This window comes from Centroberyx affinis, unplaced genomic scaffold (genome assembly GCF_046629955.1).
Source record: "Centroberyx affinis isolate AG114_WGS23_722 - 3 ecotype Tasmania unplaced genomic scaffold, CSIRO-AGI_Caff_v1 ptg002645l_1, whole genome shotgun sequence".
NCBI classification, from domain to species: Eukaryota; Metazoa; Chordata; class Actinopteri; order Beryciformes; family Berycidae; genus Centroberyx; species Centroberyx affinis.
This window is the reverse complement of record NW_027280837.1, coordinates 71,918-91,341: the sequence shown is the minus strand read 5'-3', so window position 1 is coordinate 91,341 and position 19,424 is coordinate 71,918. Positions and strand designations below refer to the sequence as shown.

The 19,424-nt window shown below is 40.9% G+C and overlaps 3 protein-coding genes across 3 annotated transcripts; all 3 read left to right on the top strand.

Annotated features, from left to right (window-relative positions):
* The first annotated feature begins 3,688 nt into the window (after positions 1 to 3,688).
* LOC139657241 (nuclear factor 7, ovary-like) lies at positions 3,689 to 6,148 on the top strand. Its single transcript, XM_071535007.1, has one exon. It carries the CDS (start codon positions 3,807 to 3,809, stop codon positions 5,232 to 5,234), a length of 1,428 nt encoding a protein of 475 aa, XP_071391108.1. The 5' UTR covers positions 3,689 to 3,806; the 3' UTR covers positions 5,235 to 6,148.
* A 4,610-nt stretch (positions 6,149 to 10,758) lies between these two features.
* LOC139657251 (nuclear factor 7, ovary-like) lies at positions 10,759 to 12,186 on the top strand. The gene has a single exon (XM_071535017.1). It carries the CDS (start codon positions 10,759 to 10,761, stop codon positions 12,184 to 12,186), a length of 1,428 nt encoding a protein of 475 aa, XP_071391118.1.
* A 4,989-nt stretch (positions 12,187 to 17,175) lies between these two features.
* LOC139657246 (nuclear factor 7, ovary-like) lies at positions 17,176 to 19,424 on the top strand. The gene has a single exon (XM_071535011.1). The coding sequence runs from the start codon at positions 17,176 to 17,178 to the stop codon at positions 18,601 to 18,603; it is 1,428 nt and encodes a 475-aa protein (XP_071391112.1). The 3' UTR covers positions 18,604 to 19,424.

Genomic DNA, 19,424 nt, shown 5'->3' with positions numbered 1-19,424 from the left:
GGCCACAGGAAGGTTTGCAAAACACTGCTGTCAAATGGTATCAAGCTAATTGGCTAAGCTTACTGCCATGCTTGCTGCTAGTCATCACAATGAAAATATACACTCCGACTCAGACCACACCAGCTCACCACAGGCTTTGAATTTACATGCGAGTCACAGTGATTATTCACGTGAATCTGTAACCGACTCATTTGACACTTTTTAATTGTTTTCTTTGTAATAATATTTGCTATCCAAAATGTTTTACAGATCCCTCTAATGTACATGTTGCTGTGTTCTAATGGAACTGAAGTGCTGTTTTGTGAAAACAGATTACATTTACCTCTGCAAAGCAATAATAAGACTTTCCCAGCATTGCTGCATGTTACACTGTGTGAAAGGTCAGAAGCACTTCACTCTGTAACTGACATGCTTAATGAACATGGTTCATTTGATAAAACGGTACTATATTTGCATTGCACTGGCAGTTCACAAATTTTAGACAACCAATACTGCGTATTCACCCCCCAAACAGCTCATTAAGAGCTCCCAACACATGAGATAGAGGGACAGAGTACAGCAGGGTTGAGAGGAGCACAATCAGCCATTGTGCCGAGTTCATTCTGCAGGCTTGGCAATCTCTAAACAAAGAACCAAGTTGGAGTTTGTTTGGGAACGAGCAGCGTGGATCTCAATGAGCCGCTGTCAACAGCCAGCCGATAATGGCACACTGACAGAAGCCTCTTCTGATTAAAAATCCCACACAGTCCGACAGCATCTAACTGCTCACTATACAACTTCATCTGGACGCAGTAAAAAACTATTATGCAATTTAAACAAAAAGTACTGGAGCATCTCCATTTTCTACCTATTAAAATGTGCTTATCCATCTCTTCTCCACCAGTCACAGTGACTTATTTTACCAAAATTCACCAGCCACTTTCACTGTTAGACCCGCTGATTCTATTTTATAAATTGAAAATTACCTCCAGACCATGGCTGGTCATCTGTCAAAGAAGCTGCTAGAGTGAACAATCTTACAGTTAGGATTAGGGTCCAGCTATGGTTGGTGTGTATTTCCCACCATTTGTATCCATTTAATAAAATGTCAATCTGTCACCACGTTCCCAATTAATCATTTCAAACTGTTGCCTACAGTAGAACAGTTCAATTGGGATCATATTTGCCTCATCATCACATATTCTGCTTGTTAAGAGATGTGTAATCTGTGTCAACGGCTGCAGGGATCCAAGACTATTTGTATACAAAGCACAATAAAATGACTGACCTGATTACAATGTTGCCTATATCTAGAACAAATACAATAAAGCAGCAGCTCCTTTTGTCTTTCCTCTTCTGGTCGACACACACATCTAAGAGTCCGTGTTGTCCTACAGGGCGTATTACAACTTTCAGACAGCACTAAAAGCAATAAGTACTTGTTGGAACAAGTAGAAGGGCCTGCAACTGGAATGCACTGGAATGCTGGGGGGAGAGGCTATTTGCTTCCCTGACTGGGACAAAAAGTAGTTTAAATCGTAGGCCTCCCTCTAGTCCCTACATTGTAATGCTACAGCTGCAATGCTAAACTTCTTTAAACGAGTGGTAAACAATACTGATGGTGACGTCTCATGCTTACCTACTGGGGAAAAAATCTAAACTGACAGATTCTAGCAGTGGTGCAGTGGTGCCAGGAACAACAAATGACCACCTAGCACCACAATTTAACAGAAAAAAAGGTTATCCAGGTTTCCGCTTCATTCCTTGCACAAATCATCTACTACTTTTGATCTCGCTGCATTGGCCTAGCTACATACAGTAACTAGCTAGGCAGGTAGCTACAGGTAGTGGTTAAAAGAGACTGAAAGGGGAGAGTGATATTGAATAGTTTAGCGAGTTGAACATGATATACACACTGGCCTTGATGTTGTCTCTGCGTCTCTGTCTCTTCGTTTCTACTTTTCTAATTTGAACAACCGACGAGAGCTATGTGAGCTAAAGATAGTAAGCTTTACAAACGGTACTGTCACAAAGCTAATCCTTGCTAGTTAATGCAGAGCCAGCAACAGGTGGCTATTTCTGTCCATGTAACGTTAGCGTTAGCTAACTTATAGTAGCTAATTTAGCTCATAGTTATACTTCAGAATGGTGTACCTATAAATTGTGCACAAAGGGTACTCACCTTTATGTTAGCTGGTAGCTGGTAGCGAACGGTATCCACAAGGCTAGAGGTGCGTTTGACTTTATCTCGTTGACTCCTGGTTACTTTTGACACTTCACTTGTCGCCGCTGTCCATCACACAGAAAGCAAGGCGGAACTAGCTTTGCTAACCACCTTTTTGCCCCAAGTCAGAAAAATAACTTTCAGAAGTGAGCGAGAATCCTTCGTGTACGAATGTCGCCTTAATTTTGCAACAAACCTCAAACAAAATGTTAAATATCGTTATTAAAACTTGTTTCTTAACATTTCGCTATCAAAAGGTGTAACATTAACTCGGCGTTAGGAAGATTAATCGCTCTTGCGCATGCGCACTTGTAAGCAAGCGGACCGTCTTCCTCACCTGGGAGCATTTTCACGATGACGCTGCAGTTTCAGACTTTACCACTAGAAATGCTACAGAGCAGGGCGTACTGCCACTACAGCGTTACACACTCCGTTTATTCTCCACATCTCTTCTAACCCCTTCTCCAGCTATTGACATTGCAACAAGGGAAAAAAAGGTTCCTCGAAGTGCACACTCACATAAACACACACACACACACACACACAAGCACTCACTCTCTTAACTTCACACTTCACACTGCATTTCACTCTGTTCAAGCAGATTCCAGAGTAACTCGATGCCATAGGCCTAGTGTGAAAAAAGACCGTTAATTAATTAAAGGGATGCAATAACTAACTTGTACAACGATCTGCATGAGAAACTCAGACTTGTTATTATGTAATGATATCTCTTCATCTGTCTTTTATTCTTTGTATACATTCTGGTCTTTATATTTCTTGTGGCCATGGGCTTTTAATTCAACATCAACTCTGTTTTTAGATAAGTTCTAAACTATGACTAAAGCTTATTATAATAAATGACTGGTATGTATTGGCTGTGGCAAAGAAACTGTGGGAGGCCATGAGAGACTGGTGAAACTGGCCTGATGCTGGAAGCTGAATCTGACACTTCAAGCAGCTCCACATGAAAATGAAACACTTTTTTTTATTCATTTTGTGTTTTAGGATAAGTATTTTTGTGTATCATGAAGGTGTAAAGATTCAGTGTTGTATTTTATTCCTAGTCATCTGTCCTCATCACTTGTTTACATGCTTGTGTCTTTGTTTCTTTTGAAGGATCTTTTATTAAGCGTTTTGGAGGGTTTTGAGATGTAAAACACAAACAAATAGATGACTTTCTCCTGTTAAAACATTCCAAGAAATGTATGACAGTCTTGTCAAACAATAGAATCCTATTTGTATCTTTTAATTTTTTGTTTCTTCAAAGAAAGGGGCCTGACCAGGGAAACTGTTCATATACATAAACAAGGTAAATGGATAAAACATAGGGTAAAATGTTAAAACTCTGTAAGGAACCACAGAAACAGCACCATCCACTGGTCACAAAATCACATGGCAGCATTATTCACCATTAATAGTTAAGTCATGACAGAGGTAAGTGAAATTGAAAGTAGATTTTGACATTGTTGAACAGAGCGGAGACGCCATTACAGGCTGTGAGATCTCTACTGAAAAACACATTTGGAGGATTGTAAGCAGCAAGTTGGAGTGAATGTGATCTGGTGAGTCTTGCTATTGAAAGATCATTCAGATACCAAAGCAAATGGCTGAGAAAACCGCTGTTGTTGAAAGTTACTTGAGTTGCCATGTGTGTTCAGAGACTTTCAGAGATCCTGTGTCTCTGAGCTGCCACCACAGCTTCTGTTCCAGCTGCCTGAAACAATTCTGGGAACAAGCTAAAAACAAGAACTGTCCCATTTGTAAAAGAAAATCCTCTAAGGATATTCTAGATATCAACTTTGCACTGAAGGAACTAGCTGACTCCTATGCTGGGAGACAGAAAGCTGACTCATCTGAGACGGATAAAGGAGAGGAGGAAGTGCAGGTGGTGTGTAGTAAACATCCAGAAGTGCCTAAATGGTTCTGTAAGGAGGAACAGAAAGCTGTGTGTCCTGTCTGTGAGTTCTCTCTCCACCATGGTCACAAGGTGGTTCCTCTAGAAGAAGCAGTCAGTGACCTGAAGGAGCAGCTGAAATCTGACCTCAAGTCTCTACAGGACAAGAGGAACAAATACAAAGAGGTTGAGGAGAAATACAAGGAAGTGAATCAACACTCCAAGAAGCAGCTGGTGGCCACAGAGAGGCAGATCACAGCAGAGTTCCACAAGCTCCACCAGTTCCTGAAAGAGGAAGAGGAGGCCAGACTGGCGGCTCTGAGGGAGGAAGAGGAGCAGAGGGGGAAGACTGTCTCCAGAGAGATGAAGATCATTCAGGAGAAGATGTCCTCTCTCTCAGACAGTATCTCTGCTGTTGAAGAAGACCTGCAGAAACACAATGTGCCGTTCCTCACCAGTTATAAACCCACTCAGACCAGCGCCAGAGCCCAGTGCTCACTGCCGGATCCACAGCTGGTCTCAGGAGCGCTGGTAGATGTGGCCAAACACCTGGGCAACCTGTCCTTCAGAGTCTGGGAGAAGATGAAGGGGAAGGTCAAGTTCAGTCCTGTCATTCTGGACCCAAACACTGCAGACCCATCGCTCTCTCTGTCTGATGACCTGACCAGTGTGAGACGTGGAGACACAGAGCAGCAGCTCCCTGAAAACCCAGAGAGAAACACTAAGTATCCCACTGTTCTGGGATCTGAAGGCTTCAGCTCAGGGAAACACAGCTGGGAGGTGGAGGTGGGAGATCATCCTAACTGGAATGTGGGTTTGGCAAAAGAGTCAGTTGACAGGAAGGGGGAGAGATATGCCACACCAGAATATGGATTATGGTGTTTACAGCATGGCAGTGGAAAATACACTAATGGACTTGGTGAGACCGTCACAGTGAAGCAGAGTCTCCAGAGGATCAGAGTCCAGCTGGACTATGACAGGGGGGAGCTGTCCTTCTACGACTCTGAGAACAAGACTCACATCTGCACTTACAGAGACACTTTCACTGAGAAACTCTACCCATATTTCTCTATTGCAAAGGCTGGTGATGCCAAGACCACTGATATCAAAGTCTGGCAAGTTGAGGCTTCTCTGTGATGTTAAGGGATGTTAGTGGTGTGTGTGTGTGTGTCTGTGTGTGTGTGTCTGCGTGTGTGCATGTGTGTGTGTGTGTGTGTGTGTGTGTGTGTGTTATTAAGGGGGTTGTTGAGCCTGTGGGTAAGATGAACATTTATTTTAAACCATAATAGCACAAAATATAAAAAGTGTCTCATCTTTCTCTGTTCTCCCTTGCTCTAGAACATTCTCTCAGTTGAAATTTTAATTATTTGAGTCTTAAAAATCATCGGTTGAAGAGGAAATTTCTGAAAATGTGGGTATTATTAGAAGTGATGACTTCTGACTTGAGAGCAAATTTTGACATTGCACTTCCCAATTAATTCAGTGCAAGTGTATATTTTCTCATGCAGTTTGCCCTATGTCATTTTTTATTTTTTTTATTTTGTTTTTTTGTCATTTTTTTGTAACTGTTATGATTGCCATGATGCTGATTTCTTGGCAAGATTTCTCTTGAAAAATCGATTTTGATTCTCGATGGGATTACATGGTGAAATAAAGGTTAAATGATGATGATGATGATAAATGATGAAACATCTAAATCATCAGGTGACAGACTGTTATTTGCCTGTTCTTCAGGTTATAGCTAATTAGCCCGGCCAGCAACTATTTGGCTTCTAATTAGACAACAATATTGTATCAACTGTACAGAATAATTTGCTTGTTTTCATATTTGGGATTTTTTTTTAGTGGGGATCATCAGTCATCAGTTTCAGTGTGTAATATTCCTGGATCTTCTGGTGAGGTTTTTCAGTTTGTGGGTCTGTTGTTTTATCCTGTAGATCCAAGTGATCTGATATGTTTTCTGATTCAGTCTTTCATTGTGTAACAACAAACAACCACCAATAAAGTCAGAAATCAATTATTATGTTTTACTTTTTGTAAGTTTTGAGTTTCGGGAGTTTCCAGAGGCGGCGAATCACGCGGGACGCCCCTGATTTGCATAAAGTAGGCTAACCTAGACCTCAACAATATGCAAATGTTAACATCGATTTGTGGCTTTTTGGGGTTTTATCACATTTTGATAAAATAAAGTCTTACCTTTCATTCTGTGCGAAGATTATTATGAAATTCAAACGCTAAATATAGTTATGAAGCTCATAAAGGTGCGGTGACCAGCCAGCCTAGAGTGAAACTACTTCAACGGCTTCCTCTCATGTTGCCAGGTTCGCGGTTTTCAATTTACTTGGCAACGGTATAAATGTTGTTGGGCTTAAAACACTGTTTATAGGGCTTGGTAGGATTGTATTTTGGAGTTTTGGTATTGGGCTCTTCTTTTGGACTGGCTTCATTGATTACTGAGCTGTTTTTTGGGTTGGGTTTAGTTATCATTGGGAGGGTTTTGTCGCTAAGAACCTGGCAACCCTTCTCCCCGTCCCCCCGTTCTCCCCCCTTACTACAAGCGTCCCATCAAAACATGAACGAACATCTGCACAGTAACAGGTATGTTGAAACATCATCATCGTTCACTTTATTGTCCAGTCAAAGATAATGTCCAGTTTCTTCCGCGGGAAACGTAGATGTCAGGCATCGCAACCTGAGAGAGAGAGAGAGAGAGAGAGAGAGAGAGAGAGAGAAACCGCTCAGTGGACTGACTTAATTTCAGACTATAGTTTACTGGATGTTCAACAGAGTGACACCGCGTGACTCTTCCTCGCATCCGTGTGTGCACGTGACGTGTGCATGCAGACATTACGCGTGCACATAAGTTTGCCCAAGTGCATCTCCATACACAAGTGAGGCTCAACTGTGGTTGAAGTTCAAAATGTGCATGTCAGCTTGAGCTGTGTGTGTGTACATGTGTGTGTGTGTGTGGGCACTCAAGACTGGAAATTTCATGTTACTATGTTATGTTATGTTTGAATTATTTTTCATTTTTCTGATATATTTGAATAAATGTCTCAAAATGGACTGCAAAGTTTGAGGCTCTTTTTCTCAAAAACATAATTTGGTAACAGTCAAGACATAAAGGGGCGTATCTCACTCAATATGTGGAGTACAACAATAATATTGATATCACCAGAAAGTTCAAATGTCCCTCTTTCCAACATTGTATGAAACTCAAAATGTCTCTGGGGGTCAATGTGACTAAAAATGATAGAGCAGGTCACATACAGTATTTCATTACATGTTGTTACTTTTTTAATCAAACAACGTTGCAACACATTTGTCAATAAGGCTTTTATTTTGAAAATTGTGACCAAAAGTCTTGTTTTTTTATTTTACCTTTCAAGGTTTTACTTTGAAAGCCAAACCCGGAGGTCACACTTTTTAGTAATTCTGGCTGACTTCACACTAACATAGTTGGGGTTTTTTTCACAATAACACTCATACATTATAACATTGATAAATTCCAATACAGTTTAAGTGCAGTGACAAAGACGAAATCACAAGTGGACATATAGAAAAATAAAATGGCATTATGACAAATGACACTAGCATAGTAGGAAGACGGTGTATTTTGTAACATCATGAAGCTAAAGATGTGCTACTTTATTATCATGGATGTTTGTTGTCACTTGACTCAAAGGAGAATAAAAACTGATTCACCTCATCAGCAGTGAAATCTTTTATGGACAGTCTCATGGAAGAAGGGGAAATGGAGACGATGATAAGAACAAGTGTGATACTGAGCAAAGCCCGCTGCTTCCAGTGAGGTCCAAAGGTAACGTATCAAATATTTTGCTGAAAATTAGATTATTTTCTACAGATAAACCTCTTTTTGACCTAATGATCTGGTGTCATTGTGAGGTTCCAGTTCCATGGTTCCGGTTACAAGCCACAGAAAAAATATACCTCCATCTTCTCTTCCTCTAACAAATCAAAGACCTCAGCCTAGCAGACCCCAGCTCATGTCACCTTGCTCCTCCCACAGCTCTTACGAAGCAATATCCCCCCTTTTCAGCCCCAATACACACACCAGGGTATGTTGAATGGACTTCAGTCACCATATCAACAAGATCTGCCCATCATCCCACCATCAACTGGACAATGTGTAAAGCAGGGGCCACAGAGCAAACCTCAACCTACTTTTGGGAGTGTGAATGTGGAGTCTCCTCCTCTGGCTGGTGGTGCTGGATACACACCTAGCCACGTCTCCCCCTCCTCTCCTGTCCAACAGCAACCTCAGTGGACACTTCCACCACACTATAGGGGGAAGCTTTACCTGTAACACCTGCATGGCTCGCTGTCATGTTGCAGAGACACACATGGGAGGCTGAGTAGCGTATTCACTGCGATTAAGACACATGAACAAAATCATTTATGAATACACAGGATCTGGAGAACTAGGCCTGGCTGAACAGTACTGCTCAGTAGTTCAGAAATCATTAATAGCAACAGTTAGAGGGTCATGACACAGCTGACAACCAATAATAAGATGACCTAGGATTTTACCTCCATCTTCCCCTCCGTTGTCTAAGTTCCCCGTCTTTTCCTCAGGAGCGATGTGAGTCTGTCCCTGATGCAGCTGCCCATCCTTACAAAGAGCCATCACAGGACGGGAGCATCATGCCGCTGGTGGGGAAAATAACAGCACCAAAACCCATTAAAGGCATTAGCCACTGTTTTAAGATGCTGTAAAGACTCAAGGCATTACTATAGAGTGAGTTATAATGAATGGAGACTGTCTCTCTAACCACTGGACCATCTGTCCTCCTCTGACACCAGGCTTCACCTGATGATCTCTCGTTGAATGAACTCCCTCTTTGTCAGCTGGTCGAATTAATAAAGTTATATAAAGGCTGGCTAGATGCTATGAATCCTCTGGACAGTACTATACTTAACAATCAAGGCATTTAGCTGACATTCTCTTATTTAAAGCGACTTTAAAAGACTGAGGAGGCTGCTGTCATACTGAATGAAACATGCTCTGATACTGAGCCTGAAGCTTCAGGACATCTCTACACTCTGTCTGACTCAGAGTGACTTAAAAACACTGAGGTGAAGCTGCATGACTTGAACCTGGGAGCTTCTGATTACAAGATAGTCTCTCTAACCACTGGCCCAATGTGGCTCTCAATGCCTGATAACCTCTATTGAAAAGAGTAACACCATGTCAGCTGGATCCAATAACGACTGGAAAAACAAATGTTGTTGAAAACGGTTTGCTAGCAAAGTTCACACCTCTTCCACAGTTCTCAGTTCTGATATCAAATGTAAAGAATCCTTCAGTAACTCAGTCACAGACCTCAGATCAGTTCAGATCTGCAGCCTCCAGCAGGCTGGTGGTGTCCAGAGATTGTGTAGAGGTAAGACTCTCCACTCTGGAGTCACATGTGGGCTGAGAGCCTGGGATCAAATCCCACCAGAGAGCAGCAGCAAGGTGAGTCAAGGCAAAAGGTGAGTTCTGAAAAAAAACAGAAGAAAATACTGATATCCTACACTACATGATGCTTAAAACCTTCAAAATAAAAGCATCAACCAAAATGACATCCAAAATCACAAAACGCATCTATCAAAATGACAAAACACAAACTAGCAACTAAAATAAGTTCTCACTCCCTTGCATTCTTGATCTATCTTTTTTCTTTGATTCTTTTTATTAATTCCTATACTTTTTATTTATTGTGGTCATGGGCTTTATTTATGTTTAATCAATATGAAGCACTTTGTTAACTCTGTTTTTGGAAGCTGAATCTGACACGTTTGAAGCAGCTCCAAATGAAAATGAAGTAAATTGAACTTTTTTGTTCATTTTGTGTTAAAATATTATAGGATATGTATTTATCGTTCTGCTTTAATATTCTGTTAATTGAACATTTTTGTGTATCATGAAGCTGTAAAGATTCAGTGTTGTATTTTATTCTTAGTCTTTCTTTATTTGTTTGCTGGCTTCTTTGTTTCTTTTGAGGAGAAATCTTTTCTTAAGCATTTTGGAGGGTTTATTTTCATTTCACCTACACAACCTGGATTGTTTCTCCTTCTGTGGTTTATCATTTTTATATGCACAAATAATGTTCATGTTCATTTTCACTGTAGATGGAGAATGCATTGATATTTAATTAACTGTTTCAAACAGTTGAGTTGTAAAACACTGAATGAATATGATGACTTTATGTTCAAATATAAGAAACCTATTGTCTTGTTTTAGGCCTAGGTATTTCTGTGGTGCAGCGAAAAAGACTGGAATCCTGTTTGTATCTTTTAATTTTCTGTTTTTGTCTTCAAAGAAAGGGGCCTGACCAGGGAAACTGTTCATATACAGAAACAAGGTAAATGCATAGAACACAGAGTTAAATGTTAAAGTCTGTAAGGAACCACAGAAACAGCACCATCCACTGGTCACAAAATCAGATGGCAGCATTATTCACCATTAATAATTAACCCATGACAGAGATAAGTTAAATTGAAAGTAGATTTTGACATTGTTGAACAGAGCGGAGACGCCATTACAGGCTGTGAGATCTCTACTGAAAAACACATTTGGAGGATTGTAAGCAGCAAGTTGGAGTGAATGTGATCTGGTGAGTCTTGCTATTGAAAGATCATTCAGATACCAAAGCAAATGGCTGAGAAAACCGTTGTTGTTGAAAGTTACTTGAGTTGTCATGTGTGTTCAGAGACTTTCAGAGATCCTGTGTCTCTGAGCTGCCACCACAGCTTCTGTTCCAGCTGCCTGAAACAATTCTGGGAACAAGCTAAAAACAAGAACTGTCCCATTTGTAAAAGAAAATCCTCTAAGGATCATCTAGATGTGAACTTTGCACTGAAGGAACTAGCTGACTCCTATACTGGTAGACAGAAAGCTGGCTCATCTGAGACGGATAAAGCAGAGGAGGAAGTGCAGGTGGTGTGTAGTAAACATCCAGAAGTGCCTAACTTGTTCTGTAAGAAAGAAAAGAAAGCTGTGTGTCCTGTCTGTGAGTTCTCTCTCCACCACGGTCACAAGGTGGTTCCTCTAGAAGAAGCAGTCAGTGACCTGAAGGAGCAGCTGAAATCTGACCTAAAGTCTTTACAGGACAAGAGGAACAAATACAAAGAGGTTGAGGAGAAATACAACAAAGTGAATCAACACTCCAAGAAGCAGCTGGTGGCCACAGAGAGGCAGATCACAGCAGAGTTCCACAAGCTCCACCAGTTCCTGAAAGAGGAAGAGGAGGCCAGACTGGTGGCTCTGAGGGAGGAAGAGGAACAGAGGGGGAAGACTGTCGCCAGAGAGATGAAGATCATTCAGGAGAAGATGTCCTCTCTCTCAGACAGTATCTCTGCTGTTGAAGAAGACCTGCAGAAACACAATGTGCCGTTCCTCACCAGTTATAAACCCACTCAGACCAGCGCCAGAGCCCAGTGCTCACTGCCGGATCCACAGCTGGTCTCAGGAGCGCTGGTAGATGTGGCCAAACACCTGGGCAACCTGTCCTTCAGAGTCTGGGAGAAGATGAAGGGGAAGGTCAAGTTCAGTCCTGTCATTCTGGACCCAAACACTGCACACTCCAGTCTCTATCTGTCTGATGACCTGACCAGTGTGAGACATGGAGACACAGAGCAGCAGCTCCCTGACAACCCAGAGAGAAACACTAAGTATGCCACTGTTCTGGGATCTGAAGGCTTCAGCTCAGGGAAACACAGCTGGGAGGTGGAGGTGGGAGATCATCCTGAGTGGAATGTGGGTTTGGCAAAAGAGTCAGTTGACAGGAACGGGAAGGCAGATGCCTCACCAAAATATGGAATCTGGTGTTTAAAACATCACAGTGGAAAATATACTAATGGACTTGGTGAGACCTTCACAGTGAAGCAGAGTCTCCAGAGGATCAGAGTCCAGCTGGACTATGACAGGGGGGAGCTGTCCTTCTATGACTCTGACGACAAGACTCACATCTGCACTCACAGAGACACTTTCACTGAGAAACTCTACCCACATTTTGATGTTGGAAAGGCTGGTGATGCCAAGACCACTGATATCAAAGTCTGTCAAGGGGAGCCTTCTCTGTGATGTTAAGGGATGTTAGTGAGGTGTGTGTGTGTGTGTGTGTGTGTGTGTGTGTGTGTGTGACTGTGTTATTAGGGGGGTTGTTTTGAGTTAAGATTGGCATGAGGGTTAGTTGTGTGTGGGGGAGAGTGGGGTGAGTTGAGTCTGTGGGTAAGATGAGCACATTTATTTTAAACCATAATAGCACAAAAAGTGTCTCATCTTTCTCTGTTCTGCCTTGCTCTAGAACATTTGCTTAGGTGAAATTTTAATTCTTAAGAGTCTTAAAAATCATCGGTAAAAGATGAGCTTTCTGAAAATGTGGGTTTACATTTAATGCACTGAGCTTTTAAGTTTTACTGATATTTTTTCAGTAACATGCCATGTTTTACTATGTAGGATGGACCAGACATGGCTTGTCAGTGTAATGATTTACTGAATGAGTTTCTGTGTGCCCCTGTCATAAAGCATTGAGGTTTAACACGACTGTAAATCTTTAATACTCATCATTGTAGCTTGTATGGTTGGTTTTCATTGGCCTGCCCTTTACACTCAAGGTCTTACTGGTTCACTGTAACCAACAAGGCCATTCTGAGTCTGCTTCCTTATTATTTGTGCTTTTTTATCTTCAGAAAGCCTGGTGGAAATTACCATTTAGGGTCACAGAAATAATTTTTGCTAACTGTCCATAAGGTCCGAATTATATTCAGCAAAATGGCTTGTATTTACTTTTCTTCCTTTTCTTGGAATTCATTGTAAAAATATTCAAAACTAAATAACTGTTTTCACTTGATCAGTTTTAAGAGATTTTTGAAGGATTGTCATGCTTTGTTTAGCTAAGATTTATTAAGTGGTGTCTACTGCCTTTGATCATACAGTGAATCTTGACATTGGACTTGCCAATTAATTGAGTGCAATTGTATATATTATCATGCACTTGTTTCACACACTGTTGTTTCTCATGTCATTTTGTTGAAATTTTTAAATTGAATGAAATTTTCCTTGAAAAAATTCTCAATGGGACTACTTGGTGAAAACATCATTAAATCATCAGGTGATAGACTGTTCTTTAGATTATAGCTTATTAGCCCACCCAGCAACATTTTGGTTTCTAATTAAACAACAATAAAGTACACATCAAACATACAGAAAAAAATTGCTTGTTTTCATATTTGGGATTTTTTGTTTTTCTTCCATCATCAGTCATCCGTTTTAGTGTGTAATATTCCTGGATCTTCTGGTGAGGTTTTTCAGTTTGTGGGTCTGTCGTTTTACGCTGTGGAACCAAGTGATCTGATATGTTTTCTGATTCAGTTGTTCATTGTGTAACAACAAACAATCACCAATAAAGTCAGAAATCAATTGTGCTTTTTTTTTCACTTAATAGTCTTTTTATACAATATACAAAATACTAGGGATTTATATCATAGATTGTCAGGCTAAAGAGGTAAAACATCTATTCCACAAATAAAAAGGTGAGTAAACTGAGTTCAGGTGGTTTTACCCCGACTACATACATCCCTGCCTTTATGACTATGAACATATATATTGTGAAATTGACATTTGGGGAAAAAAACAATTGCATTTTAATTTAGTTCAGAATCCACCTTATATACAGTATATCCTTCAATTTCATACTGGTATTTTTTTAATCAAAAAAAGTTGCAACACTTTCGTCAATAAGGCTTTTATTTTGAAAGTTGTGACCAAAGTCTTGCTTTTTTATTCCAGCTTGCAAGGTTTTACTTTGAAAGCCAAACCCGGAAGTCACACTTTTTAGTAATTCTGGCTGGCTTCACTCTAACATAGTTTTTTTTTTTTTTCAACAATAAATCTTTATCACAATGACACTTATACATTATAAGACTGAAAGATTTCAATAAAATGTTTCAGTGATGAAGATGAAATCACAAGAGAGACATATAGAACATATAGAAAAATAAAATGGCACTACTGACACTGACAAATGACACTAGCATACTAGGAAGACAAGCAAAAGATGTGCTACTTTATTATCATGGAAGATTGTTGTTACTTGGTTTAAAGGCGAATAAAAAATGATTCACCTCATCAGGATAGTCTCATGCAGTGTTGGGCGGTAACATATTACTGAGTAACACGTTACTGTGATTACTTTTTTCAGTAACGAGTGTAAGGGATTACAATTTCAAATTAAGTAATTACATTAAAGTTACTAATCCCAGTAACGCTCCGTTGCTGCGTTACTTAACCCTGAACCCTGTCAACCTTTTCTTTTCTCTCTCCTAATTTCCCTCCATTATTTTAGAAGAATTTTTATCTCAGTCAAGGATGCAAAGAACATTATCGTCCTTTTTAAACTTTGCGTGGCAGCAAAACGCTTTCCACAGCACACAACATCCAATTTATCAAAGCATCTAATACGACAACACAGCAATGCAAAACTCAGGGAAAAACAACCCGACATGGAGGCATCTACTGCCAACGACTAACGCACTTCAACTAAACAGAAGCTGGATTTCAGAGCAGGACATGCTGGTGGACAGTTACTCGGCAGAAATAGAAGTGATGGATTGTTTGAGGTCAGGAGGTTATGGGATTGAGACCCTCAACCAGTTCTCGAACATCAGATACATTTACATGAAGTACAACACCCAAACCCCATCTAGTGCCTATGGAGCGGCTGTTCAGTTTAGGAAGTTTGCTGCTCACCTCCAGAAGGAACAGACTGTCTGACAACAGGTTAGAGAAGCTTCTCTGAGATACAGTCGTTGTTTCACTTCTGAGCAGGCCTAGCTGTGGTCTTACTAGTTTTTTCCTCAGTGTTTCAATAAAGGGAATCCGTTTTAAAAAGATTTTAGACTATTGGGGGTGGGGGGGGTAATGGAAAATTAGATTATTTTCTACAGATAAGCCTCTTTTTGACCTAATGATCTGGTGTCATTGTGAGGTTCCAGTTCCATGGTTCCGGTTGCAAGCCACAGAAAAAATATACCTCCATCTTCTCTTCCTCTAACAAATCAAAGACCGCAGCCTAGCAGACCCACACTCATGTCACCATGCTCCTCCCACAGTCCTTATGAAGCAATATCCCCCCTTTTCAGCCCCAATACACACACCAGGGTATGTTGAATGGACTTCAGTCACCATATCAACAAGATCTGCCCATCATCCCACCATCAACTGGACAATGTGTAAAGCAGGGGCCACAGAGCAAACCTCAACCTACTTTTGGGAGTGTGAATGTGGAGTCTCCTCCTCTGGCTGGTGGTGCTGGATACACACCTAGCCACGTCTCCCCCTCCTCTCCTGTCCAACAGCAACCTCAGTGGACACTTCCACCACACTATAGGGGGAAGCTTTACCTGTAACACCTGCATGGCTCGCTGTCATGTTGCAGAGACACACATGGGAGGCTGAGTAGCGTATTCACTGCAATTAAGACACATGAACAAAATCATTTATGAATACACAGGATCTGGTGAACTAGGCTAAGCTGAACAGTACTGCTCAGTAGTTCAGAAATCATTAATAGCAACAGTTAGAGGGTCATGACACAGCTGACAACCAATAATAAGCTGACCTAGGATTTTACCTCCATCTTCCCCTCCGTTGTCTAAGTTCCCCGTCTTTTCCTCAGGAGCGATGTGAGTCTGTCCCTGATGCAGCTGCCCATCCTTACAAAGAGCCATCACAGGACGGGAGCATCATGCCGCTGGTGGGGAAAATAACAGCACCAAAACTCATTAAAGGCATTAGCCACTGTTTTAAGATGCTGTAAAGACTCAAGGCATTACTACAGAGTGAGTTATAATGAATGGAGACTGTCTCTCTAACCACTGGACCATCTGTCCTCCTCTGACACCAGGCTTCACCTGATGATCTCTTGTTGAATGAACTCCCTCTTTGTCAGCTGGTTGAAATAATAAAGTTGTATAAAGGCTGGGTAGATGCTCTGAATCCTCTGGACAGTACTATACTTAACAATCAGGGCATTGAGCTGACACTCTTATCTAAAGCAGCTTTAAAAACATTCTCTCTCTTACATCTCTTGATTGTGTCTTTTTTCTTTTATTCTTTTCATGAATTCCTATACTTTTTATTAATTATGGTCATGGGCTTTATGCATTTTTATTCCATATGAAGCACTTTGTCAACTCTGTTTTTGGAAGCGGAATCTGACATGTTTGAAGTAGCTCCAAATGAAAATGAAAGACTTTTTTGTTCATTTTTTGTTAAAACATTTTAGGATATGTATTTATCATTCTCATTAGTTTTTTATGTATTTATTTTTTTCATTGAACATGTTTGTGTATCATGGAGGTGTAAAGATTCAGTGTTGTATTTTATTCTTAGACATGTTTTTGTGTTTGCTTGATTGTGTATCTGTTTCTTTTCAGTAGATTTATTTTAATTTCACCTACACAACCTGGATTTTTCCTCCTTCTGTGGTTTATCATTTTTATATGCACAAATAAACATGTTCATTTACACTGTCGTTGGAGAATGCACTGAATGCATTTCAAACACTTGAGATGTAAAACACACAAACAAATAGATGACTTTCTCCTGTTAAAATATTCCAAGAAATTTATGACAGTCTTGTCTTAGGCCTGGGTATTTCTGTGGCGCAACGATTGTTAGCATTGTCAAAGAATCAAATCTATTTGTATCTTTTATTCCTCTGTTTTTGTCTTAAAAGAAAGACACACAGAGTTACCAGTGAAACCAGTGTTCATAAACAAGGTAAATGGATAAAACATAGAGTAAAATGTTCAACTCTGTAAGGAACCACAGAAACAGCACCATCCACTGGTCACAAAATCACATGGCAGCATTATCCAGCATTACTAGTTAACTCATGACTAAGTGAAACTGAAAGTAGATTTTGACATTGTTGAACAGAGCGGAGACGCCATTACAGGCTGTGAGATCTCTACTGAAAAACACATTTGGAGGATTGTAAGCAGCAAGTTGGAGTGAATGTGATCTGGTGAGTCTTGCTATTGAAAGATCATTCAGATACCGAAGCAAATGGCTGAGAAAACTGCTGTTGTTGAAAGTTTCCTGAATTGCCATGTGTGTTCAGAGACTTTCAGAGATCCTGTGTCTCTGAACTGCCACCACAGCTTCTGTTCCAGCTGCCTGAAACAATTCTGGGAACAAGCTAAAAGCAAGAACTGTCCCATTTGTAAAAGAAAATCCTCGAAGGATAATCTAAATGTGAACTTTGCACTGAAGGAACTAGCTGACTCCTATGCTGGGAGACAGAAAGCTGGCTCATCTGAGACGGATAAAGGAGAGGAGGAAGTGCAGGTGGTGTGTAGTAAACATCCAGAAGTGCCTAACTTGTTCTGTAAGAAAGAAAAGAAAGCTGTGTGTCCTGTCTGTGAGTTCTCTCTCCACCACGGTCACAAGGTGGTTCCTCTAGAAGAAGCAGTCAATGACCTGAAGGAGCAGCTGAAATCTGACCTAAAGTCTCTACAGGACAAGAGGAACAAATACAAAGAGGTTGAGGAGAAATACAACAAAGTGGTTCAACACTCCAAGAAGCAGCTGGTGGCCACAGAGAGGCAGATCACAGCAGAGTTCCACAAGCTCCACCAGTTCCTGAAAGAGGAAGAGGAGGCCAGACTGGCGGCTCTGAGGGAGGAAGAGGAGCAGAGGGGGAAGACTGTCGCCAGAGAGATGAAGATCATTCAGGAGAAGATGTCCTCTCTCTCAGACAGAATCTCTGCTGTTGAAGAAGACCTGCAGAAACACAATGTGCCGTTCCTCACCAGTTATAAACCCACTCAGACCAGCTCCAGAGCCCAGTGCTCACTGCCGGATCCACAGCTGGTCTCAGGAGCGCTGGTAGATGTGGCCAAACACCTGGGCAACCTGTCCTTCAGAGTCTGGGAGAAGATGAAGGGGAAGGTCAAGTTCAGTCCTGTCATTCTGGACCCAAACACTGCAGACCCATCGCTCTATCTGTCTGATGACCTGACCAGTGTGAGATATGGAGACACAGAGCAGCAGCTCCCTGACAACCCAGAGAGAAACACTAAGTATGCCACTGTTCTGGGATCTGAAGGCTTCAGCTCAGGGAAACACAGCTGGGAGGTGGAGGTGGGAGATCATCCTAACTGGAATGTGGGTTTGGCAAAAGAGTCAGTTGACAGGAAGGGGAAGTTATATGCCACACCAGAATATGGAATCTGGTGTTTACTGCATGACAGTGGAAAATACATTGATGCACTTGGTGAGACCGTCACAGTGACACAGAGTCTCCAGAGGATCAGAGTCCAGCTGGACTATGACAGGGGGGAGCTGTCCTTCTACGACTCTGAGAACAAGACTCACATCTTCACTCACAGAGACACTTTCACTGAGAAACTCTACCCATATTTCTGTGTTGGAAAGGCTGGTGATGCCAAGACCACTGATATCAAAGTCTGTCAAGGGGAGGCTTCTCTGTGATGTTAAGGGATGTCAGTGAGGTGTGTGTGTGTGTGTGTGTGTGTGTGTGTGTGTGTGTGTTATTAAGGGGGTTGTTGAGCCTGTGGGTAAGATGAACACATTTATTTTAAACCATAACAGCACAAAATATAAAAAGTGTCTCATCTTTCTCTGTTCTCCCTTGCTCTAGAACATTCTCTCAGTTGAAATTTTAATTATTTGAGTCTTAAAAATCATCGGTTGAAGAGGAACTTTCTGAAAATGTGGGTATTATTAGAAGTGATGACTTCTGACTTGAGAGCAAATTTTGACATTGCACTTCCCAATTAATTCAGTGCAAGTGTATATTTTCTCATGCAGTTTGCCCTATGTCATTTTTTATTTTTTTTATTTTGTTTTTTTGTCATTTTTTTGTAACTGTTATGATTGCCATGATGCTGATTTCTTGGCAAGATTTCTCTTGAAAAATCGATTTTGATTCTCGATGGGATTACATGGTGAAATAAAGGTTAAATGATGATGATGATGATAAATGATGAAACATCTAAATCATCAGGTGACAGACTGTTATTTGCCTGTTCTTCAGGTTATAGCTAATTAGCCCGGCCAGCAACTATTTGGCTTCTAATTAGACAACAATATTGTATCAACTGTACAGAATAATTTGCTTGTTTTCATATTTGGGATTTTTTTGGGGGGATCATCAGTCATCAGTTTTAGTGTGTAATATTCCTGTATCTTCTGGTGAGGTTTTTCAGTTTGTGGGTCTGTTGTTTTATCCTGTAGATCCAAGTGATCTGATACGTTTTCTTATTCAGTCTTTCATTGTGTAACAACAAACA